The sequence below is a fragment of the Benincasa hispida genome, chromosome 2 (genome assembly GCF_027475165.1).
Source record: "Benincasa hispida cultivar pf3 chromosome 2, pf3_genome.v1.1, whole genome shotgun sequence".
Classification (NCBI taxonomy): Eukaryota; Viridiplantae; Streptophyta; class Magnoliopsida; order Cucurbitales; family Cucurbitaceae; genus Benincasa; species Benincasa hispida.
The window spans coordinates 28,845,119-28,870,710 of record NC_143479.1 but is presented as its reverse complement, the minus strand read 5'-3'; the positions used below and the strand labels follow the sequence as shown (position 1 = coordinate 28,870,710).

The window sequence follows — 25,592 nt, the reverse complement described above, 5'->3', positions numbered from 1 at the left end:
TATTAAATATCATATAATATAGTTATTTAACTTATATATTAATGGAATAATTGGTGTTTAATTAATTAATTAATTAACAAATGATGGAAAATGGAGGTTAGTATAAATATGTGATATTTATGTTAATTAATTAACTCTATATTAAATTTGATTTAATATATAGTTATTTAATTAGTATGTCAATTAATTAAATAATGATTATTTAATTAATTAGCTTTATAGGTGGAAAAGGAAAAATTTGGAGAAAGGGTTAACTCTTCTCCACATAAATACATCTTTATAGTCTATTTAGGACAAGGGTTTCATTTGATGAATAAACCTAGCCTCTCCACTAAAAATTCTCTATACTCTCTCAACAAATTATCTCTACCTCTTCCTCTTCCAAGTGTTAGAGACCACACTTCTACCCCTTGGAATCCATGAGAATAACAATGTAACTCTTACTGTAGTGTCCTTGTTCGTTAAAGAGGTGTTCATGAGAAAAGGGAGAGGAAATCGTGAAAATCAGGATTTGAAAAAAGTGATATCCTTTTCCTTCTTCCTCTTTTAGTAGCATGCTTAAATTTGATGTTCATCCTCTGTTTTTATGAATAGTTCACTATTTCAATAAAACCAATTTTGGAAATTGCAACGTGATCCAATGCTTCCGTGGGAATTCGATTCCCTTTAGGGGGACCCATTTCCTTCCCTTTCGTTTCCCCACGGGGACTTTTTTTTTCTCTAAGATACCCTTTTGTTTGGTTTGGACTTGGACACTTTAGTTGGGCTTAGATTGGGCCAAATTAAAAACTAGACTAAACGTGAAAAGTTAGATATATATATATATATATGTGTATATATATGTAAGTATATCTAAAAATATAATCGAGGTCGGGGCGGGGATATCCTCCCTGTCCCTGGACGGGGACCCTAAAGAGGTCCTCAATTTAACCCCCATCTCCTGTCAAACCAGGGATTCTCCGCTTGGGGACCGACCTCACGAAGAATTTTTTCAACCCTAGTTACGAGAAATTCGTCAATGGTCAACTTACTATTGGTTGATTATATCTGTGGACACAAAATATATCTATAATGCAGAGAGTGTAGCTATCGGTCTTTAATGGACTAATCGAAAGTTAATAAATGTTGATTAATTTAATTAATTAATTTCGTATCCTTGAAGCTTCTAATCTATAGGTCCATAAGGACCCCTTACTAGCTCACTACGGATAAAAAAAGAAATAATTGCTTTTGGAATAATTTAAATGGATCAAATTATTTAAAGGAATTGAGGGTTTTAATTATAATGACGTGATTAATATAAAATATAATGTAAAGTGATCAATTATAGTAATAGTTAATTATAAATATGATTTATAATCAAAACTATATAATATATGAGAGATAAATATTTGAATAAGATACAGAAATTATTTATATGAATCTCTATATGAATGAGATTCATATAAATAATATGTCAAAACTTAATGTGAATAGGATTCATATTAAAACTATAGGTTATAAGGGAGAGTTTTATTTTAATATGATTAAGATGCATAATATATAGTTAATTATTAAATGGTTAATTAATTAATTATATATTATTAATATTATATTTTATATAATATATTAACTCCCCATCATAGGGGAATTATTTTTCCTAAATGTGAGAGGGAGTTATTGTAACTCCCCTCCCTAATTTCTTCTCATCAGTGTTTTATGAAAACAAAGAATGGTAAAATAATTAATGTGAAATCACAAAAAAAAAAAAAAAAAAAAAACAAGAAAGAAAGAAAGAAAAAAAACTCTCTTAAATTCCTCTCTCAATCTCTCTGCATTTCTACTTTCCCTTCCAAAACTCTAAAGGAGATCATAGTGGTGTCTAGTGTTTTAGTGTTCGTGTTCATACAAATTTGAGATGTGAACTTGAAGAGGAATTTCGATAAGATGTTATCTTTAATAGTAAGTTCTTTTCTCTCTAACTCTATGTAGAAAGCATGCTTGTAGGCTTTATTTTATTTATCTTGTTGTACATAATACTGTATGCTCATATCTGGTTTTGATGTTTTTCTAAATTGAAATTCAATTACACGGCGCTCACATGCTTTCACGAGGAATTTGATTCCTTCAATCTCTACACCTCTAGCACATGTTAATCTCCTAAAGAGACAGTTGACAAATAAGCCAAGAGCCATATCCCCTGTTCTAATACCGCTTGATATACCTAATGGTTTATACTAGACCAAATCTAGCACACAACTCAAGACTCGTTAGTTGTTACATGGGAAACATGGGTAAGAATCATTCAGAGACAACCAAATGGGTTTTCAGATTCCTATTTGGAACTAAAAAAGGGGACTACTTTATAAACCTCCTAATGAAATAAACTATTGATTAAAGAATTCATGGATGCTGACTTTGCAGGTGATTCTGATAAAAGAAGACCCCTGACTGGATTTGCCTTTACCTTAGGGAGAATCTAATAGGGTTAGAAAAACCTTACTTTGAAGGACGGATTTCTTCATGAAATTCCTCTACTCCAAAAAGATCACGATAAAAAAAAGATCCAAAATGGCCCCCACCACAATTAGAACCTCATATATTCTCCTTTGGGATGGGAATCACTAAGGAGTTTGTGCGCTCTTAGATATTTGAAAGAGAGAGAAAGATTGAGAGGAGCAGGGATATTCTTCCTACGAGAAGAAGAAGTTCACACAAAAAAAAAAAAAAAAAAAATACAGACCATTTGTATGTGAGCAGCGATATGTGATATTCTTCCTACGAGGAGTAGTAATATGTGAGCAACGATTCAAAAATTACAGACAATTTGTATATTCTTCCTACGAGAAGAAGAAGATCACACAAAAAAAAAAAAAAAAAAACCATTCCACACTCAATACATGAGTTGAGAGAACAAAGTGGAGGGAAGTTATTTTCCTTCCTTTAATTTAAAATTAAAATTAAAATTAAACTAAATTAATTTTAATTTAAAATAAATCAAATATATATATATATATATATATATAACACCATATATTATATCATATAACATATAACCTATGGTTTAATATTGTATCAAATACAATATAAACTATAGTTTTAATTCTCTCATTAATGGTATTTAATATAAATCTCATTTATACTAAATTTAATTATATGAATCTAATTCACATAATTAATATTTGAATCATATTCAACTATTTATTTTCTCTCAAATAAACTTTGTATTATAATATATCAAATACATGTGATTATATCATATATAATTAAGTTAAATTAATTATATCACATATAATTAATTCACTCAATTAATTTGAAAAATTCAAATTAATCCAAAAATTAATTCTCATTAATCCATGTTGAGCTATAGAGAGGACCTTATGAACCTGTAGATTGAAGCTCTAAGGGTACTTGTATAATTAATTAAACTTCTTTAATCAAATTATTCAATATCCATTAACTTTCGGACACTCCACTAAAGATCAACAGCTGTACTCTTCGCACTACAGATATATTTCTGTGTCCACTGGTTATAACCAGTCAACAGTGCAATGACCCTTCACAAATTACTTGTAGTACTGTTTGGCCAAAATTACCTTTTTGCTATATAACTCTTTACCTACCACTGATCCCTCTAATGAATAATAAGTCATAGTCCAACTATGACCAAACCTCTTTCGAGCCAAGAGAGGGTGGTGCCATATTGTTCAAGCCCTAAAACCAGCTCTTAAAGGAGCATTTATTTACTTACCCCGATATTAGGGAATGAGTGAATTTCATCTTGTGTAGCTATGTTCCCAGGTCCCCAATCAGACGAATCCCCAAAATGGTAGGTATATTGCATCGACGATCGGCCATTATCACCCATACAAATCAAAGGACTGCCTTCATTGGCAGGAGTCCACAACTCAATCAGGATTCAGATCATGTCACCTATGGTCATCTTGGTGAAATATAAGTCTCTATTATAAACAGTGTTATATAATGAGACTAGTAATTTCGTGGTCTAGTCTTATATAAACTCTTTTGTATAGAATACCCCTACTCACATATCTCTACATGAATGATCAGGACCAGATCATTTGTACACTTTACAATGATTGTAATATCTACAAAGTGGGTTGTGTCGTAGTGTCACAAGGATAATGTATCCAACCTTATCCATCTACTATAGACCATCTATGTTATCACTTAAACATGGTACACTTGTATGTCTCTACATGCATGTTTAAGCTACAGAAGATAACATTGGATGTTAGTTTATTGGTTTGTGGGTTAATGCTACTAAATGTCAAATAAAACATCTCATATTTTATTAAATAAATAAATTATTTGTACATTACAATTACAAACTATAGAACCCTATGAGATTTAGGGCATTAACCCCAATAGTTAATATAGGTGTAATCTATAATCCAAATTATGTAGAGAGAAATATTTGAATGAAATTAGAATATTAAATTCATATGAATTGGATTCATATAGAATTACAGTATAAAAGAGATGTATTTGAATGAGATTAGAATATTAAATTCATATAAATTGGATTCATATAGAATTACAGTATAAAAGAGATGTATTTGAATGAGATTAGAATATTAAATTCATATAAATTGGATTCATATAGAATTACAGTATAAGAGAGATGTATTTGAATGAGATTCAAATATTAGATTTATATGAACTGGATTCATAAAGAGATGTATGAATATAAATATGTGCTATTTATCTGTTAATTAATTAACTCTATATTAAATATGTTTTAATATAGTTATTTAATTTATATATTAATTGAATAATTAATGGTTGATTAATTAATTAAATAACAAATGGTGGTGAATGGAGGCTAGTATAAATATGTGATATTTATGTTATTTAATTAACTCTATATTAAATTTGATTTAGTATATAGTTATTTAATTAGTATGTCAATTAATTAAATAATAGTTATTTAATTAATTAGCTTTAAAGGTGGAAAAAGAGAAACTTTGAGAAGGGGTTAACCCTTCTCCATATAAATACATCTTTATAACCCATTTAGGGCAAGGGTTTCATTTGATGAATAAACCCAGCCTCCACTAAAAATCCTCTAATACTCCCTCAATAAATTATCTCTACCTCTTCTTCCTCCAAGTGTTAGAGACCACACTTCACCTCTTGGAATCCAAGAGAATAACAAGGTAGCTCTTGTGGTAATGTCCTTGTTCGTTGAAGAGGTGTTCATGAGAAAAAGGAAAGGAAATCGTGAAGATCGGGATTTGAAAAAGGTGAGATCCTTTTTGCTTCTCTTCCTCTTTTAGTAGCATGCTTAAATATGATGTTCATCCTCTGTTTTTATGAATAGTTCACTATTTCATTTTCTTTTATAAATAGTTCACTATTTCGTTTTCAATAAAACCGATTTTGGAAATTGCACCGCAATCCAGTGCTTCCATGGGAATTCGATTCCCTTCATGGGACCCATTCCCCTTTTTCCTTTTGTTTTTCCACGAGGACTTTTTTTTAGTTTTTTCCTAAAATACCCTTTGGTTTGGGCTTCGACACTTTAGATGGGCTTAGATTGAGCTAGATTAAAAACTAGGTTAAATGTAAGAAGTTATATATATATATATAAGTATATTTAAAAATCTAATCGGATGGGATACCCTCCCATCCCTGGACAGGGACCCTTTATTTATATATATATATATATATATATATATATATAATCTAATCGGGTGGGATACCCTCCCCGTCTCTATATATATATATTTAAAAATCTAATCGAGTGGAGATACCCTCCTGTCCCTTAAAGAGGTCCTCAGTTTGACCCTCATCTCCTATCAACTGAGGGATTCTCCACTCGGGGACCCGACCTCACAAAAAATTTTACTAACCCTAATTATGAACGATTCGTGAATGATCAACTTACTATTGATTGATTATATCACAACACAAAATATATCTACAGTGCGGAGAATATAATCGTCGCTCTTTAGTGAATTGACCAAAAGTTAATAAATGTTGATTAATTTAATTGAAGAGTTTAATTAATTAATCTTACATTATTGGAGCTTCTAATCTATAAGTCCATAAAATCCTCTTGTTAGCTCATTAAGGATAAAAAAAAAATAATTGTTTTTTGAATAATTTGAATCGATCAAATTATTTAAGAAAATTAAAAATTTTAATTATATTGATGTGATTAATATAAAATATAATGTACAATGATCCATTTATAATATATAATTGATTATAAATATGATTTATAATTAAAATCATATAATATATGATAAATAAATATTTGAATAAGATTCAGATATTATTAAAAATGTAAATTATAAAAAAATTATATTTAATATGATTAAGATGTATATATAATTATTTAATAATTAATTAATTAATTATATATTATTAATATTATATTTTATATAATATATTAACTCCCATGAAAGTTATTTTTCCCGAGTTATTGCAACTCCCCTCCCTAATTTCTCTCTCCCCAGTGTTTTATGAAACCAAAGAATTGTAAAGTAATTAACGTGAAATCACAAGAAAAAACACTCTTAAATTTCTCTCTTCATTTCTTCTTACCCTTCCAAGAATAAGGGAGGTAACTACGTGGTGATATCTAATATTTTGAGGTTAGTGTTCGTACAAATTTGAGATCGTGATCTTGGAGAGAAATTTCGAGAAGACGTTACCTTCTTTTCTCTCTAATTCTATGTAGAAAGCATGCTTATAGACTGTTGTACATAAGATTGTATGTTCATCTCTGATTTTGATGTTTTCCAAAATTGAAATTCAATTACATGACGTTCACATGCTTTTACAAGGAATGGATTCCTTCGGTCTCTGCACCTCTAGCACAACACGTTAAACTCTCAAACAAGAGATTCTCCTAAAGAGCCAGCTGACAAACAAGCCAAGAGCCATATCCTCTGTTCTAATACCACAGGAAGCTTGATGTACTTAATGGTCTATACTAAACCAAATCTAGCACACAACTCAAGCTTTGTTAGTCGTTACATGGGGAACCCTAGCAAGAATCATTCGGAGGCAGCCAAATGGGTATTCAGATACCTATTTGAAACTGAACATCCTAATGAACATAAACTATCGATTAAAGAATTCATGGACGCTGACTTTGGATTCTGATAAAAGAAGACCCCTAACTGGATTTGCCTAAGAGTACAGACAAGAAGCAGTATGCGCAATCCATCTCACCAGAAACCAACAATACCACGACCGAACTAAGCATATCGATGTCAAACTACATTTTGTCAGAGAAATGGTTGAAAATTGAGTAATCAGAATATTAAAGTTAAAACAGAAGAAAACTGTTGTAGATTTTCTAACAAAATCATTACCCAAACCTAACTTTGACCTTTGTTTAAATCTACTCAAAGTAGTGGATTTAGACAGAAAAGAGTAATTAACAAGTTGAATGTCTCCAAGCTGAATTTACTTCAAGAGAGAGATTTGTTGTTTTGTAAAGTCAACCCAGCTCAGCCACCAGCTCAACTCAACCACCCGAATCTGTTCAAGTAACAAAGAAGAAAGGGATCTCAATAACTTCTGTAGCTAATTTCTGTTTAGCAAAATAACTTCTTTGTAGTAAGTAGAAGACAGAGAAAAAGAAGAACTATTCATTACTTCGTCTTCTGAACAATGAAAGTCAAACCACTATAATCTTCTGTGCATCTTCTTCTTCACCCTCTAATTGCTTTGATCATTGATAAACGCACTACCTTCAAAGTAAACCCTCGATCAACTCACTCTCGATCGCCTGTAAGAAGGAAAAGAACAAATAAGGAGTTTTAGTGCATTAGTTTAATTCGTGGAAGGAAGAAAAAGCTACACGTGTTCTTTCTTTGACAACACACTGTTTTATTTTCAAGAAGGGCGAAAACTCGAGAAGCTCAATTAAATCTAAAGTTGGTTTATGTGTTTTGAATTAAATGTGATTTGTACATAAACACATGAAGATAAAAAGATTTGGCATTAAAATTTTTAACAAAAGATATGCTCGACTACTTATGAATCTATGTCATTCTTACTATTGAGCCCTGAATTAATTTCATATATATTAAGAATCTTTCCTACGATCATATTCTATTTTTGTTCGAGACTACCACTCCTATCACTATAATAGGAGTCTATGTCTCTAGTTTTAAGTCGTCCTAATTAGATATAATTTAAGTTTAGTCTACTAACTCTAATTAAATTCCTTTTATATTTTCTAGTATGAGAGAAAAAAAGGTGAGTAGTTAAAAGTTTTGAGAGGGTGATGTGTAATTGAGATTGGGAGACAAAATTATTTTGTGAGATTTTAGCAATTTTTCACCTAGTGGGTTTTTCATGATCCATGGTTTTTCTCCGACTTGAGAGTTTTCATATAAATTCTCATGTTCTCCGTTTTTATTGCTTTTTTTTTTTTAGTTTTTTCGTTATTTTCTGCTTATTCCTGCTATAGAAGTGTGAGGTTTTTCCCAACAAAAATTACGAGAAAAATAATTTACTAATAACACATATCCTGAATAATGTTGCCTAAGAGCTAAATCTGCGTTAGCGGTGAGTTTTTGCATTATAGTGTATTATTTCCTCTTAAATAAACTTTTTATTATAATGTATCAAATACATTATAGTGATTATATCATATATAATTAAGTTAAGTTAATTATATTACATATAATTAATTTGAAAAATTCAAATTAATCTAAAAATTAATTCTTATTAATCTCTGTTGAGCTACAGATGGGACCTCATGGACCTGTAGATTGAAACTCTAGTACTTAATAATTAATTAAATTTTTTTAATTAATTATTCAACATCATTTAACTGTCAGACACTCCATCTAACAGCTACACTCTTCGTACCAACAACTAATGTAGATTTAAGGGCTAAATCTGCATTGACTGTGAGTTTTTGCAGTGAAAAATTATGGAAGAGAGAGTGTGGATTGAAAGCCCATCAATTAACTTCCACATTTTTGTAGCATCTTAAGCTTTAAAAAAATAATTAAATAATAATAATAATAATAATAATAATAAACTGCTCCTAATTTCATGTCACAACATTGACTTCTTGCAGAGGTTTCATCTTGGAGGAAACAAAAACTCCTTCCCCTTCTCTTTGGCTATCAAACAACTCAGTTCCAAACACATTAGTTTTTGTAAAAATGGCCAACTAATAGATTCCATAAATCATTAATGAGATAAGGATTATGATGCTCAAATTTGTTTTTGGTTAAATGGTTGGTTTAGGTCTCTAAAATTTTCAAATTCGGTATGTAATAAATTTCTTGAATTTGAAATGATATCTAATAGATCTTTAAACTTTCGATTTATGTCCAAAAAATTTCTAGATTATCAATTTATATCTAATAAGATCCTTGACTTATTCAACCAACATTATTTTTAAGTTTCATAGACCTAGTTACTAGACATGAAATCCTATTTCGTATATAATAGAGCAATTAATTTTAAAATTTTCAAATATGTCATGGATCTTGTGGCCACAAAATTAAAAGTTGAGGAATTTATTAAACATTTGTAAAGGTTATGAATCTATTACGATACAAAGTATTAAAAGTTCAGATAATATTATTAGATATTTTCTAAAATTCAAAAATCAAAATAGCCAAAAGTGTATATATATGTGTATGTGGCTCAATAATAATTGACATTCAAAAGTTAATAGTTTCATCAACTTTCCTGCTCTAGAAAAAAAAAAGTTAAAATTTAGAGAACCAAGCATAGTATAGAAAAAGAGATTTAAGTTTTGATGAATTCTTTCTCATAGGAAATATGTATATATACATATAAATATATATTTATATGGTGGACGATGAATATGATTGAGAATGAATATATATATATATATATGAATGGACGTCACCACAAAAGCTGGCATCTAGCAAACATAAATTTGCATTAGACTAACCTAATGTTTGTTTGATATTTTGATACATTGAATATATTCGAACGTAGCTCACAACTTCTTTAAAAAAATGTACGAAATATGAAATAAGTTTTTTTATTGGAACTTATTAAATTGATAGATAAGTATTAGTCTTGAACCAACAAAAAACAAGGGTTAAGATATATCATTTTTTACCCTATTTTTCCGATTCTTATACCAATCTTCTCAACAACCAAACATAATCTAAAACTTTATGTTAAAGCATAAAATTCCTCAAAATCTTACAAAATTCCAAAATCAAAAACACCACTTAAAACCCAACGATGAATAGTTAAATACAAAAAATGCCGACAAAGAAATATTATATTTGATCATTACGACCCTTCTTAACTAATCACAATAAATAAAATAATTTTGACTGCAAAAATGATAATCGATGTCTTTTTCACTTCAAGTATGAGAGTATTGAAGAATAGAGTGAAAATATAAAAAGGTTTGACTATAAATTGAAGTAGAATAAATAGAGGAAACAAAAGATAGAGATAAAATGAATGTAGCATCTATAGAGTAATGTTAATGACATTTTTTAACTTTTTTTTTTCCAAAAATTAAAAGAGTAGTAGCCCAACTTGTGAAAGTTCAACGGTATTTTTAAAACAAGGTGCAAGTTACTTTTTTAACTTTATTTTTTTTCTTTTGGTCTAAGGGAAATAATAAAGGTGGTTTTTAATATAGAAAAATAAATCAAAATATTTACAAAATATAGCAAAATTTTAAAACTATCAATGATAAACGCTGATAGATACTAATAGACAATGTCTATTAGTGATATTGATAGACACTGATAGAATTTCTATCAGTGTCTATCAATATCTATGATAGTTCTAAAATTTTGTTATATGATGTAAATATTTTCAATAGTTTTACCATTTAAAATAATTTCCCAATTCAAGAGTATTTTTTTAAAAAAATGAACAATTTTCGCTAAAACTAATGACAAGAGTACTTTCAAATTTTTATTCAAAATTCAAGAGTGTTTTGAAAAGTTGTGGGATATTTTCTATAATTTAGCTTAATTTTTATAAACTTCTTGATTTAGAAGGGAAATAAAACAATAACAATAATTCTCAATATCAATAAAATTGAGATTCCTATATCTTTCTTGACATAATGATTTAAAGTCAAGTTTTAGGCATCATCTGAACAAATGTATTCAGAGTATTTTCGTCTGAAAGATCAACAAAACATGAAATTTTGAGAATCTATACAAAGTTCATACTTGTTTAGCATTACTCTCCATGCCCTTATGAAATTGAGGGCTCCACACGTCTTTCTAAACGATTTGTACCAACAAATTATAATCCACAAATTGCAGACCATCAAAACATGCAAGCACATTGTTATACATTAAAAAGAAGAAAAGAAAAACAACAAATTCTATCATGTCAACAGGGGACCTTTTCAACTTTCAATCCTCAAGTTTGGAAAGCTGTAATTCATATATATATTTATAGCTTTGACTTCTGCAAATTAAAAGATTAGAAAAACCAAAGTACAATGATGAACAAGGAAAAGCAAGCTATATAAATCAATCAAGAACACACATTTTTTAAACGTCCCATTTCAATCCCAGAAACGAAACAGAAAGAAAGAAGTTACCTGATATTGGGATTGAAATGGCAAGGTTTCAATCTTTTTCTTTAGCCTTTTTGGTCTGTGTGATTGTGTCTAATCATATTGTTGTTGATGCAAATATTTCAAAGAACATGGTCATAAGCTGGGGAAATAGTCAGTCCAAAATACTAGGGGATAGCCTTCAGCTTGTTTTGGACAACAGTACAGGTGACAAATAATATCATTTTTCTCGATTATATCTCCATGTGTCTCATACCTGTGTGAAAAAAAACACAAATTCATCTATTAGTTAGCTTTGACAAGCAATAATGATTCTGTTGTTGTAGGCTCAGGAGCAAAGTCGAAGAGAAGTTTCTTATTTGGAAGCTTTGAAGCTCTCATCAAGTTGGTTCCGGGAAATTCTGCGGGCGTAGTAACGGCATATTATGTATGGTTCAATGCTGAACAGTGAATATATATATGACCCTAAATTTCACAAAATATTGATCTGTCACATCATTTCGTTTCTGGTGCTAATTCTTGATCTTGAAATTTTTGCAGCTGTCTTCTACAGGTACAGCTCATGATGAGATAGACTATGAGTTCTTGGGGAATGTTTCAGGACAGCCTTACACCATTCATACAAACATATTCACTCAGGGTGTTGGAAACAGAGAACAGCAGTTTCGAGTGTGGTTTGACCCTACTACTGGTTTCCACAACTACACAATTCACTGGAATCCTAATGCTGTTGTGTAAGTGAGAGTTAATATCCTCAACAAAAATATTTACACTTTAAAAGAACATTATTTACTGCATTATTTCATTCAAATATTAACGCCCGTTTGATAACAATTTCGGCCTCATTTGGTAACATTTTATTTTTTGTTTTTATTTTTGAAAATTAAACCTATAGACACTACTTTCACCACAAAATGTCTTCCTTTGTTATCTACTTTTCACTAATGGTTTAAAAAACTAAGCCAAAATTTGAGAACTAAAAAAAAGTAGCTTTCAAAATGTTGGCTTTGTTTTTTGAATTTAGCTAAGAATTCAACCATTGTACTTAAGAAATATGCAAATCATTGTAAGAAATATAGATGAAATAGGCTTAGTTTTCAAAAAAAACAAAAACAAAAAATCAAATGATTACCAAATTGAGCCTCCATTTTTAGTTCACTTTATGAGATTTATGCATGTTTCCTATGAGTTTAACTATCTTTCAAAAATATTTAAGCTTTTAGTCAAAATCCAAAACCAAGAACAACGTTTTACATACTACTTTCTTTTGGTTTTAGAAAGTTGGCTTGAGTTCTTAAAATTTTGGTAGAAAGTGGAGAACAAAACAGATAAATTTATTAGCAGAAGTAGTGTTTGTAAACTTGATTTTCAAAAACCAAAAATAAAATGGTTATTAAATGGGCCTAGTGAAAAGAAAATAACAAATGTGAGATATGGCTAATTTCAGGTGGTATATTGATGGTACCCCAATCAGAGTTTTCCGCAACTACGAGAAGCAAGGAATAGCGTTCCCTAACAAGCAAGGTATGAGAGTATATACCAGTTTGTGGAATGCAGATGATTGGGCAACACAAGGAGGTCGTGTGAAAACAAACTGGGCCAACGCACCATTCACTGCTAGCATGCGCCAATTTAGGCCAAGAGCTTGTTACTGGAATGGAGTGCCCAGCATTGCCCAATGTGCCACCAAGTCCCCAGAACATTGGTGGAATTCTCCCGTTTATGCACAGCTAAGTGCTCCTCAGTTGGCCAAGCTTAATGAAATCCAAAGAAAATACAAGATATATGATTACTGCAAAGACGCTGAACGGTTCAATGGGCAAATGCCACCGGAATGTTATAGAACACAGTATTAAGATAACGATAAGTAAATTCTACCAACAATAACAATATTGCAATCGCCTGTATTTGAAAATTGTTAATTTTTCTTCTTTTGGAGAACATTTCTCCTTTTCTTGCTCGGTTTCTGTTTGTGAGCCCATTGCTTTTTGGATTGTTCTGATATAAGTGTTCACTATGTTCTAAAATGATTTACATGTTTCATATAAAGCTTGCTTTTCCATTGCTTTATCTGTGTAAGCCTTGTAACTAAGGAGCTCTACAGAGTATAAGCGCACAAAGTATTCTAGGATAAAGGAAACAAGTCATGCAGATAAGTCAAGAGAGACAAAGAAATGTTAACTTTTTTACTTTGTAGAAAGACCTGAAATTGAAAACAGGACCCCTAACAGATTTACCCCAAAAATAACAAATGCATTCTTTTTAGCTGTAGGATACCTGAAATTGAGGTCAAACCAAATTAACTTTAAGAAAGACATTATGCCTCGAGTAGTTGAGGAAGAGAAATAGCCAAAAGGTCAACTATCTTTGATTCAGAATTTGTCCATGGTTCTCTGGAGACCACCACATTGTGGCAGACTATTTTACAACGTTGGAGATGCTAGTGAGAAACTGGCTGCAAAAACACTTTAAAAAAATCTAGCGGTTATTGTAGCGACCTCATTGAGTAATGTTTGCGTTACTCCTGAAACCGTTCAAGACACACAATGGCCAATTTGCACTTATCTGTGCTCTTTCAAACGCCTAACCCTAACATGACTACGATCCATTTTTGCTCCCCATATATAAGATAGGTGAAGGAACCAAATACAAAGCCAACCAGATCAAAAGAGTTGGATGGAAAGTTGACATAGGAACTCCCAACCAAGTCCACCCTCTCACGTGTCTAATTCATTCGATCCATCACCCAAACCAACCAGCTCTCTTTCAGAACATTATACAAATTAGTTTCGAATTTGAAGAGACAAAACACAACCCTATTTCACTACGGTTAATCACAGAGTAATTAATAAGTGCCAACACTGGACAGATTCATATCATACATCTCGGGAACGAGGAAAATTACAAGAAAAGAATGATAAGCAAACCGATTACAAATAAACCTCAAAACCTAAGTTCTCCCATTCAAAAAATACAATTAGTTAATGCAAAGCCATACGCCCAAACCAATGAGAGCAGTACCAAACAGAGCGTACCCGACACGAGTGTCCTCGCCAAGGAGCATTCCGAACACGGCGGTGGCAGCAAAAGTAGTGGCGTTGGTGATCGGAACGGCGAGCGATATTGGGGCATCGCTTAGAATGGCGAAGAAAGTAGCGGAGGCAGTGAGATTAAGCAAAAAGGGAAGAGTATATTGCCAGATAGAGAGGAGCTTGAGCCATCGACGGAGGGAGGAAAGGAGTTTGGTTGAATTGGAGGAAGATTTGAGAGCTTGGTCCCAGAGAAGGGCGCCACGACGCATCAGAGCGTTGGTGGCGCCCCACACGAGACCGATCGCAACCATTTTCTCTACATCTCCGATCATCTTCTTCCCCAGTCTGTTCAGTTGTGAAGCAAAAAACAAAGAAAAAATTGATGAAAGTTATGTACCAAAAAAAAAAACAAAACAAAACAAAAATAAACTTAACATGATTGATTAGTTTTTTATCCTTGTCATCTTAATAAATTCAACCAATTAACTACTAATTAAATATTTTAAGGTCGTTTATATGGGGAGTGGAGTCCACTTGATTACTTTGTGATTGTCTACCCAATTCTAAAGCATTGGTAGGCTCACATTTTAACATTACCCTCATTACAATTCAATTATTCCCACTTAAGGTGTCAGTCTCATTACAATTGATGAACTACATGAGACCCACTCAGATTTTGACATACTTTGTCTTCTCTTCTCTCGGTCTATACACCTTAATTGAGTGAAAAATACATTACATTTTCTTCTGAAGACCAAAAAAACCCAAAAATATCAAACTTCATACACATTTTTTCTCTTCATCCTAGCACTTTTCTTGAATCCCTCATTTTTTCTCTTTGCATTTTTTGCTATCACGCATGCTTGATCTCGCTCTCGCTCGGGCTTGCTCAAGTATGATTTCGCTCTTGCTCTTTCTCCAACCCTAGCTATGTGGTCAAAACCAAACGCGCTAGGTACTTCTCGCCCTTGTTTAAGATTATAAAGCAAGATTATTGTTATTTTTTGGTCTTCCAAACTTGAATTCAAATTCTAGATACGTGATTGTTTGAGCTTATGTCCTAAATCTCGTGGTTTGTAATGTATAAACAAATTATTTATTTAATAGAATAAAGAGTTGTTTTATTTGACATTTAGACTTGCACAACTCAATCCAATAAACTAAGATCCAAGATTATTTCATGTAACTTGAATAATATGTGGTTGACATACAGGTGGATCATGTTTAAGTGACAATCTAAATGGTTTATACTATATGGATAAGCTTGGGTACCTTATCCTGGTAACATAGTTGACTGAAGAGATTAACATTTCATAGGATAACCGTATGTAACTCGATCTCAATCCTATGTGAGTTATGGATTCCTGCCTTTGAGGGTTTGTCCTTTGATGTATATGAATGGTCTGTGTCACCGACTCAATAAACTTACAATTTTGAGACCAAGGCTGAGTGGGGAGTTGGGAACACAAGACGAGATTCATTCCTTCCCAACTCTAGGGTAAAGTAGAGAAGTCGTGAGATGTAATATCAATGAAAGTCCTAGCTTGTGTTTATTTCAGAGTTTTCCCTATTTAGTCTACTTGAACGTTGAACTCTCAAAAGGTTTGATTTCAATTTCTTGTTTAAGCTTAACCAAATTAATTAGTTTGGTTCAAGGTTCACAACCCAAACAAATCGTGAAAAACTGAATATAACTAACCCCTTTAATAATAAGTAATTCTATTATATATAGCTTGTTGGTCTTTTGGCCTTTAATCTCAAATTAATTAATTTTCAATTGATGAAATTAATATTTTGATGATAACAAACCTACTTTTATTTATTAAATTTGAGTGTTTTAAAGTGTTCATTGTGTAAAGCTTGGAACAACAATTCCAAAGCAATTTGAATCACCCAAATCGGAGTTCAAACAAAGAAGATATAGCCAAAACAAACTTAACGAAAAAATACCCAAGGTGATGATGTGGCAACTTATTCATCAAAGTGGATCCAATTGTAAGGGGAAATGTGTAGTAATAGAGGAGTGACACATGGTGGGCTTTTACTTTTTGTTGGATTTTAAAAGAAGAATTTTTTAAAATATGTATTATTATATTATTTTATGTTTTGCTTTTTGTTGGTTTTTTAAAATGAAAATGAATTTAATATTATTTCTTGTTTGTGTCTAATGTCTAGTTGATTCAAAAAGAAAAAAAAAATCTTCACGATGGATTTTTCTTTTTCAAGATCTAAAGGCCCAAAATTAAATTTGGTTTTCACCTCTTTCGTCTCTTTTTAAATTCTTCATCTTCTCCAAAATTTCTACAAAAATTTCACATCTTTTATAATCTTTCATAATTCATTAAGCCTCCATTGTTGCTTTCTCAAAGCCTCAATTTTATTTATTTCATCTTATTCTTGAGAGATATGTACTATGATTATTGATTTGTTGTGAGTTTAACATTTGTAAATCGACTCTATTGAGAGAGTTGTAAGCTTACTCTTTAATTTTTTCAAACTATTGTAAGAGTTGCTCTTGATCTTAGCAAAAGAGTCATTGTAACAGTTTGATCCTTAACCATAGAAAAGATCAGGTTTATTCTTGCGTTTGGAGAAAGAATGTTGTACAGTTCGACTCTAAGCCGTGAAAAGAGTCAAGTTCATAGTGACATACCCATGAGAAGCTTGGGAAGTGAATGTAGGCCGGTTGTGCTGAACCATTATAAAATCACGTGTTAATTTCTCTATTCCTCTCCTAAATTTTGCAATTAATTTATTATTGTTTTTTATTTGCATTAAATTAATTACTATAATTTATTCTTGAAATTAATTGCTCACATTTGTCTATTTAGGTTGATTGAATTTGTCTTTGCATATTTATATTATCAATCTTATTATGAAAATTAAATTGGATACTTGAATTTATTCCTATGAATTTATTGTTTAAATTACTTGTTAGCAAAAAGTTTGATAATCATTTTATTTTGGCCCACATTAGGAAAATGTTTTATTAACTTTTTATTAAACTCTATTCATCCCTTTCTAAGGTTGTCATATCGATCCTACATAGCTAGCCTACCCTTTAATAATTACATTTTCTATATAAGCCTAGCCCACCCTATAGCCCTCAACCCAATCCTAACCCTCAGCCAGCCAACCCAATACTAAAATAATTAGCAAACCCTAACTCAGTTTCAGCTTTAATCATCCCTCATCCCTCGGGTCTGATCGTCCCTCACTCCTTTAGTCTTCATATTCACTTCTTCTCTCCATTCCCCCAGCCCCTCACTCCCTCTGCTTTAGTAGTCTCCATGCCACAAAAATAGTCACCCTATGTTTCAACACTTTTCTCTGTCCTCTCTCTCCAATTGACAGTTAGTCTTCATCTTTTTCTAGTGTCCCTCTTGATTGTAGTAAAAATATTTTACCTTAGTAACATTGGTCTTCTTGTCCTTCTGGGCCACAACAAGGTTAGCTTTATTCCCCCGACCTCCCTTCTTTTTTTTCCATTTTTTAATTCCAGATGAAGAATGGACAAAGTTCCAGAGGGTGAGACTTGTAGAACTTTCTAGAGGAAATGGCAACACTTGCCTCTCCATTTTATTCCTTGACCTTCATTAAGGACTGTCTGTAGCTCGTTAAGAAAGGTGGCCAGGGTATAGTCTAGCTTGTTCATAATATCATTACCACGAAATTGAAGGAAACTACGAAACTGAATCTCTAGTAGAGTTCCTAGAATAAAGCTAACTTGATTGGCCTCTTCAATGACGGTCCCATTCATTTTAGCCACATTAAATTCATTACAGGAAATAACTGATTTAATAGCTAACGAAAAATACTATAAAAAGGGTTTTATAATTTTTTTACATAGGTCCTGACTACTTATGTTATTAAAAGTCTAAGACTTTTTATAGTATTTTTATATAGCTATAATGGATGTTATAATATAATACGAAGGTATAGCTAATATGTATTGCTATGAAAACATTTGATAGCATTTTTTATTACAGCTATAATATCTTCATATAACTACAATATTGTGCTATCATTTGTTCATAATAGCGTTTTTTGTTTGTGCTATTATATATTATCAATAGCCTTAATCATGTGCTATAATAAACTTATTTACTCTTTTCTCATTGATATGGTTATCGTAGTCACCTTTCCGTAGCATTCATTTTTTGCCATATGAATTTTGTTATAACATTTATTCATTGTTATAGAAAAGTATTTTTTTTAATAATATAATTTTTAATAGTGTGTTTTTTTGTAACTAAAATTGTTATTTTTTGCTACAGATGAAATCATTTTATTATTTAGATATTTGATAAATTGATTCACTTTCGATAAAAATTACTTTTTATTTGTGAGTAGACAATTCTACCCACAAAGTACTTCATATATATAATTAAATATAAATACAACATCGCTTCATCCTCTAATTAAAATTTTGTAATCCATATACATTACAAAACAAAAGTATTGATGATTTTCTAGAGTAAAGTTATCCAACATTACAAGATACATGTTCAGCTTAATTTCATTTTCAACAAGATAAGTTAGTTAACAAAATACAAAATTCATCAATTATCTACGGTAATTACATCCTCATGGAGTTAAGTAAGCTACAGTATATAATTCTCTTGCATGTCAATCACCTACATATATATATATATGAATATATGATTAGTTATGTGAATACCAAAATAGTAAAGTGAATAAAGAGATTTCTTATTAAGTGAAAAAAGGCATAGAGAATAATATACTGATAATCGTCCTTTTGTCAGATGGCCATGCAACCATATTTCCCAAAGCTTCTTCAATATAAGTCATTTCTCATGTAGACATCTACAAATATGCATTTGGTTTCTTTGATACATCAACCCATACTCTAACTGCATGTGGTCCAATAAGAATATGATGAACAAGAGCAGTGAGGTCATTAGAAGACCATCGTCCTTCGACTACTATCTCTCCCGAGTCATGTCAATCTAATAACTTGCAATTAATTTGAGTATTATTATTAATACTCATAAAGAGAGAGAAAAATTAAGATGTGATAATCGGATGATAATGAAATCTATAATATTATTCATCACATACAAAATAGATTTACCGATGGAGAAGATATAGGAAAAATTGTAGGAATGTTTGTTGGCATTGGTAAATTTCTCGTGGCATTAGAAAGTTCCTCGGTTTTCTCTATAACAAAACTTATTAAAGAAGCTAAGTTTACTTGTTTTTTAAAAAAAAACTTGACATCAATTATTTCATTTCTTTCATTTCATCCTTCATCTTCAAATATTCATGTTCAAGCATTGTATACCTACTTTCTCGTTGAGACAAGAGAGATAATTTTGAATGAGTAATACCAAATCCAAGACCTCTTACATGTCTACGATCAAGGCCAGGAACTTTACTTAAAGCATCATCAACCAAGTTATTCGAAGAAGTTATTGTCTCAGTATCAATTTGTTCAATGCGCTCTGATCGAAAATTGTACCACATATATACAAATCATAAAAAGTTACAAAAAATAACCCATCTAAAACTTTCACTTTTCCATTCTCAAGTTTGGAAAATAAAACAAAATCAATTTGAAGTTCAAAACATGCACCTACTATATACCACAAGTAACCAAGATAACTCTCCTAGGCTTTCACCCCATCAATCCCAACACATGCTTGAAAGCAAAACCCACTCAGAGAGCCACTTTCAACAATTTAAAATCCAAGATATGCACCTGTTATATATCACAATAAGTAACTAAGATAATTTTCCAAACTTTTTCACCCTCAACAACATTTCAAAACAAAGTGGAACTCATAAAGCCACGTTAAACCAATATGAAAGTCTAAACTTTTTCACCCCCAACACACATTTTCTATCATCAATATACTTGTTATTGATCTCATAAATTGTATGAAAGTCTAAATCCAATAAACTAAGACCCATGACTATTGTATGAGTACTTAAACTTTATGTGGAGGCATAAGAGTAGATCGGTTTCGAGTAAATAGTCAAAATGATCTATGGTACATGAATGAGGTTGGGTACCTTATTCTGGACCATTGGATGTGGTCTACTATGTAGTTATTACAAAGAGTTGTAAAGTGCTATATACAATGTGATCCTAATTTGTACATGTTATAACATGAGAAATGGGGGTGTCCTATGCAATGAGTTTGCATTAGATCAGGACCAAGAAGTAAGTCACTCTTACTTTATAATGTTGTTTACTGTTTAAGACTGACTATTTCACCTAGATGACCTAGGTAGCTCGATCTTAATCCTGAGCTAACTATGAACTTCTGTTTATTCGGGATTGTCCTTAGATTTGCATAGTTGAGGTTTGACTCAATAGCGCCGACTCAACAAGACTCCTATTTCAGGGGTAAGACAAGATAGATAGCTAGAGACATAGGGTGCAAGACGGAGTTCACGTCTACCCGATAAAGGGATAGAAGAAAGGTTGTTCTCTCAAGTACTGAATCTAGGTCTCGAACAAGGGGCTCCACCCTTTCACTGGGTTGAGAGAGTTTGGTTTAATGATTGGATCACAAACCAGTTGTTCATTAGAGGATCAGTAGGTACTTGAGGAATAAGATGTAATCATGGGGGTAAAATAGATATTTGACCCAGCCGTATTATGAACAACCTATGAAGGGTCAACTTGTTGATTATGGTTAAATCATATGGACATAATATATCTACAGTGAAAGGAGTGCAACTATGGATTTTAGTGGAGTGACCCATTAGTTAATGAATGGAGATTAATTTTGTCTAATGAGTTTAGCTAATTAATCTCGGATCGTTGGAGCCCATGATCTGTAGGTCCGCGAGATCCCCCTACTAGCTCGTAACAAACTAGCTCTAGAATAGCGTGATAAGTTAATTTGAAACATTCAAATTAGAATTAAAGGATTTAGTAATTATATGAGATATAATTATATATTTAATTTTACAATTACACGGAATAGGAGAATTATATATTTAAATATGATCTAAATATATGAAGATGAATATGTGTTAAAATTAATTTAATATTTGATATTAAATTAATTACATTTTATTTAATACTTAATTTATGAAATTAATTAAAATTTTCATTTTAAAATCAAAATAGATTTAATAAAATAAAATTTTTATTTTTTGAGATAAAATTGAAAAAGGAAAAAAAAAAAAAAACACTTAAATGGAAAAAGAGGATTTTCCATTATCCATCACCAAGTGGCTCACTCAAAAAACAATATCTTTGCTTTGTCTTCTCCAAGCATGAGCTGCAATTCATGCAACCCTTCTCTTTGCATGTTGATCTGCAATATAATGAAGAGATTGTAGTGAAAATCGGGCATGCAATCAATAGAGATTTTGAGAGAAAAACTAGTTTGAAGAAAGAGTTCTTCAGTTGTTTTTCTGCAATGAGCTTTTCTCCATCTACCCTTGATTCAAGCTTGTTTTGAGTCCCACAACTCAATCTAGAGCACCAAGAGAATAGTGAGGAAGATCTTGAGGTGGTCTACAACAAGATTTAGAGAAGATAGCAGCTGGTGAATGCTTTGAAGAAGTTCTACAAGAGGTATGTCTTGAAACTCATTTTTTCTGCAAAAGCATGTTTTATATTTTTCCAAAATTAGTGAACTTGAGTGCTTAGATGATCCTTGTGCTTCCGCTGCTATTGATACAATCTTACAATCGGATATAACCAATCATAAGTACGATGACCCTTCACAGATGCTCGTAAATACAACTGGGCCAATTTACCGTTTTGCTCCTGTAGTCGCATCTCATTCCTTAAGTATCACTGATTCCTCTAATTAACAATATAACATAGTCCAAATATGTGTGAACACCTCTCGAGCCAAGAGAAGGTATGTGGCACCACATTGTTTAAGTCCTAGAATCAGCCCTTAAAGGAGCTATCTATCTACTTGCCCCTGCTTTAGGGAAGAAGTGAATTCCATCTTGTGTAGCTGAGTTCCCAGCTCCCAAATTAGACGAAACCCCAAAATGGTAGGTTTGAGTTGGCGACCTGGCCACTCGCACCCATACAAATCAAAGGACCATTTTTCAATGGCAGGAGTTCCCAACTCACTCAAGTTTGAGGTCATGTTACCTGTGCTCATCCTAGTGAAGTGAAGTCTCTGTCATAAACGGTGTTATATAACGAGACGTTAACACTTCGTGGTCAGGTCTTATACAAACTCTTTGTATAGGACACCCCTGCTCGTATGTCTCTACACGAATAATCAGGATCAGACCATCTGTGACAAGTCACAACACTTGTAACCATTCCACAAAGCGGGCCGCATCCATAGCGTTACCAGGATAAGGTTTCCCTACTATATCCATATACTACAGACCATTTTGGTTATCACTTAAGATATGATCCACTTGTATGTCACGACATACATGCTTAAATTACATATAGATAACCAAGAATTTTAGGTTTATTAGTTTGTGGTAAAGTAATAAAACAAACAACCGAGCAAAATCAAGAAGTGAAGTAAAATATCATATATTATACATGGCGTTCATACAAATTGTTTACAATCTAGAAGACACGAGACTTTAGGGCATCAACCCCAACACCCACTACGTCAAGGTTCCCTCAACACTTAAGGTGGATTTGATCTACTAGATGATCAAACATCAACAACTTTTGTTGAGGTGTTGGGTTCTTCAAAAACTCTTCTTGAAGTTTTAGTAGTTTCTTTGGAAATTTCATTCAACACAATCTTACTGCAACGCTTATGCTCCCTTATGTGGTATTCTTCTAGAAAAGTAGCATTTGTCGATATAAACACTTTATTTTCTTTAGGGTCGAAGAAGTAACGACCTCTTGTTCCTTTGAAGTAGCCTACAAATAGGCACAGTTTTGAACGAGGTTTCAATTTCTTAGGATTTACCTCAAGCACATGTGTTGGGTAACCTCAAATTCTGAAATGACGTAAACTAGCTTGACGACCCTTTTATAACTCCAAAGATGTTCTCGTAACACTTTTGGACGGAACAAAGTTCAAATGTATGCTGCAATCTTTACTACAAACTCCAAAATGAATCAAGTAAGAAAGTGTAACTCATCATAGATCGAACCATGTCAAACAAGGTTCGATATCTCCTTTCTGATACATAATTTTGTTGAGGTGTACCAAGTGTTGAGAGTTGGGATACAATTCCATGCTCTATCAAATAATTCTGGAATGTAAGATCCAAAAACTCTCCACCTCGATTAGATCGAAATGTCTTAACTGTTCTATTTAATTCATTTTCAACTTCCGCCTTAAACTCTTTTAACTTTTCAAAGGATTCAAGACTTATGTTGCATCAAAAAAACATACTCATACCTTGAATAATCATCAACAAAGGTGATGAAATATTCAAACTCTCCTCTTTCTTTTATATTCTTTGGACCATAGAGGTCTGAATATATAAGCTTTAAGGGTTTTTTGGCCCTATGACCCTTTTCCAGTAAAAGATTGTTTAGTCATTTTTCCTTCAAGGCATGACTCACACATAGGTAAAGAGTTTTTTTCTGAATGACTTAGAAGTCCATTCTTTACCAATCTCTCAATCCTATTGAGATTGATGTGTCCTAATCTTAAGTGCCAAAGTTGGGCATTTTCTTTAGAAGAAATTTTAAGTCTTTTATTTTGAGTTACTGCAGTTTTAAACATTTCTGTGTTAAGGAGGGCTTTAGTCCTTAACGGTTTTAGCACATAAAGAATGTTTTCCAGCTTAGCAAAACATATATTAATACCATTCTTTGAAATAAACACTTTATTTACAGAGAATTGAATACAATAATTTTGTTCTAACAAACACTTTACAGAAATTAAGTTCTTTTTCAGACCAGAAACAACATATACATTTTCAAATAGAACATATTTATTTTGTAAAGTCAGCTGGAGTTCTCTCACTGTCACAGCTGAGACAACGTGCCCAGTTCCAACATGCATCGTCATCTCCCCAGCTTCCAGTTGCCGCTAGGAACTAATTCCATGAAACGAAGAACAAACATGGTTAGTGGCGCCTGAATCAATTATCCAGGTACAATCATCATTCTCCACTAAGCAGATCTACAATACAAGTAAATCATATTTATCTTGCTTGGTCTTATTTTTTCTGCCAAGTACTTGGGACAGTTTCTCTTCCAATGTCCCTCGTGGTTGCAATGGAAACAGATTCCTTTTGCAACCTTGGCCTTCTTGCCCTTCTGGGCAACAGCTGGTGGGTTAGCTTTTCCCTTTCCACCTTTCTTCTTCTTCCATTTTTTGGTGCCCGAAGAAGAAGGCAAAAATTTAGTTCCAAAAGACAATCCTCTACAGAACTTCTTTGAGGATGAAACAACATTTGCTTCTCCATTTTGTTCTTGTTTTTCATCAAGGATTGAAAAAGTCTGAAGCTCATTGAGCAAGGTGGTCAGGTTGTAGTCAATCCTGTTCATAATAGCATTCCTACGAAACTGAAGGAAACTTTCAAGTAAAGATTACAAAATGAAGCTAACCTTATTGGCTTCATTAATGACAGACCCATTCATCTTTGCCACATTGAAATGGACCATCATGTTGAGAACATGTTCTCTAACAGATGCCTCTTCTTGCATACAGGCATTAAAGATGTGTTTAAGAGCGTTGTGCCTGAGTTGTGTAAGCGGTTGTTCGAACATTCCCCACAAAGACTCCATGATCTCACGAGTAGTGATCATGCATGGACTCATGCTTCTTGACCAAGACTTCTGAAAGGCTTGCCAAGATATACTCTCTGGTCTTCTCGTTTTCCCGTGTCCAGCGCTCGTATGTCTTTCGGACATTCCGATTGGCATTTGGAGCAGGAATAGGAGGACACTCTTCCATTAGGACAAAACGAGGTCATCAATGATCAACATAGTGTTGATTGTGTTTTTCCAAGATGTATAACTATCACCTATTAGTTTGTAGGCGACGAGCAGATTTAAAGTCGTGGAAGTCATAATTAAATTCCTAAAATCATACAAATTATTTATATTAGTATATCTTGCTGCATTAACTCATTTAGAAAAACCAATCAATTTTAGCAAAAAA

General features: G+C 32.2%; 2 protein-coding genes and 1 pseudogene across 5 annotated transcripts; 1 reads left to right on the top strand and 2 right to left on the bottom strand.

Moving 5' to 3' along the window:
- Nucleotides 1–7,184: 7,184 nt before the first annotated feature.
- Nucleotides 7,185–14,995, bottom strand: LOC120071452 (uncharacterized). 4 transcript variants are annotated; one of them, XR_005480262.2, is made up of 5 exons: nt 14,554–14,992; nt 13,059–13,272; nt 11,543–11,774; nt 7,615–7,747; nt 7,185–7,497 (listed from the first exon to the last, which is right to left on the bottom strand). XR_005480262.2 is itself a non-coding variant. In XM_039023744.2 (1 exon), the coding sequence occupies exon 1, from the start codon at nt 14,880–14,882 to the stop codon at nt 14,496–14,498; it is 387 nt and encodes a 128-aa protein (XP_038879672.1). In that variant the 5' UTR covers nt 14,883–14,995; the 3' UTR covers nt 14,283–14,495. The 4 variants fall into 4 exon arrangements, 1 of the variants encoding a protein (XP_038879672.1); XR_016527817.1 differs by lacking the exons at nt 7,185–7,497; nt 7,615–7,747 and adding an exon at nt 11,070–11,406; XR_016527816.1 differs by lacking the exons at nt 7,185–7,497; nt 7,615–7,747 and having other exon boundaries at nt 11,070–11,774.
- LOC120071451 (putative xyloglucan endotransglucosylase/hydrolase protein 26) lies at nt 11,560–13,431 on the top strand. Its single transcript, XM_039023745.2, has 4 exons — nt 11,560–11,725; nt 11,845–11,945; nt 12,059–12,252; nt 12,966–13,431. Exons 1-4 carry the CDS (start codon nt 11,560–11,562, stop codon nt 13,372–13,374), a joined length of 870 nt encoding a protein of 289 aa, XP_038879673.1. The 3' UTR covers nt 13,375–13,431.
- Nucleotides 14,996–19,263: 4,268 nt separating the features above from the next.
- LOC150037791 (uncharacterized) lies at nt 19,264–20,037 on the bottom strand (annotated as a pseudogene).
- Nucleotides 20,038–25,592: the final 5,555 nt, after the last annotated feature.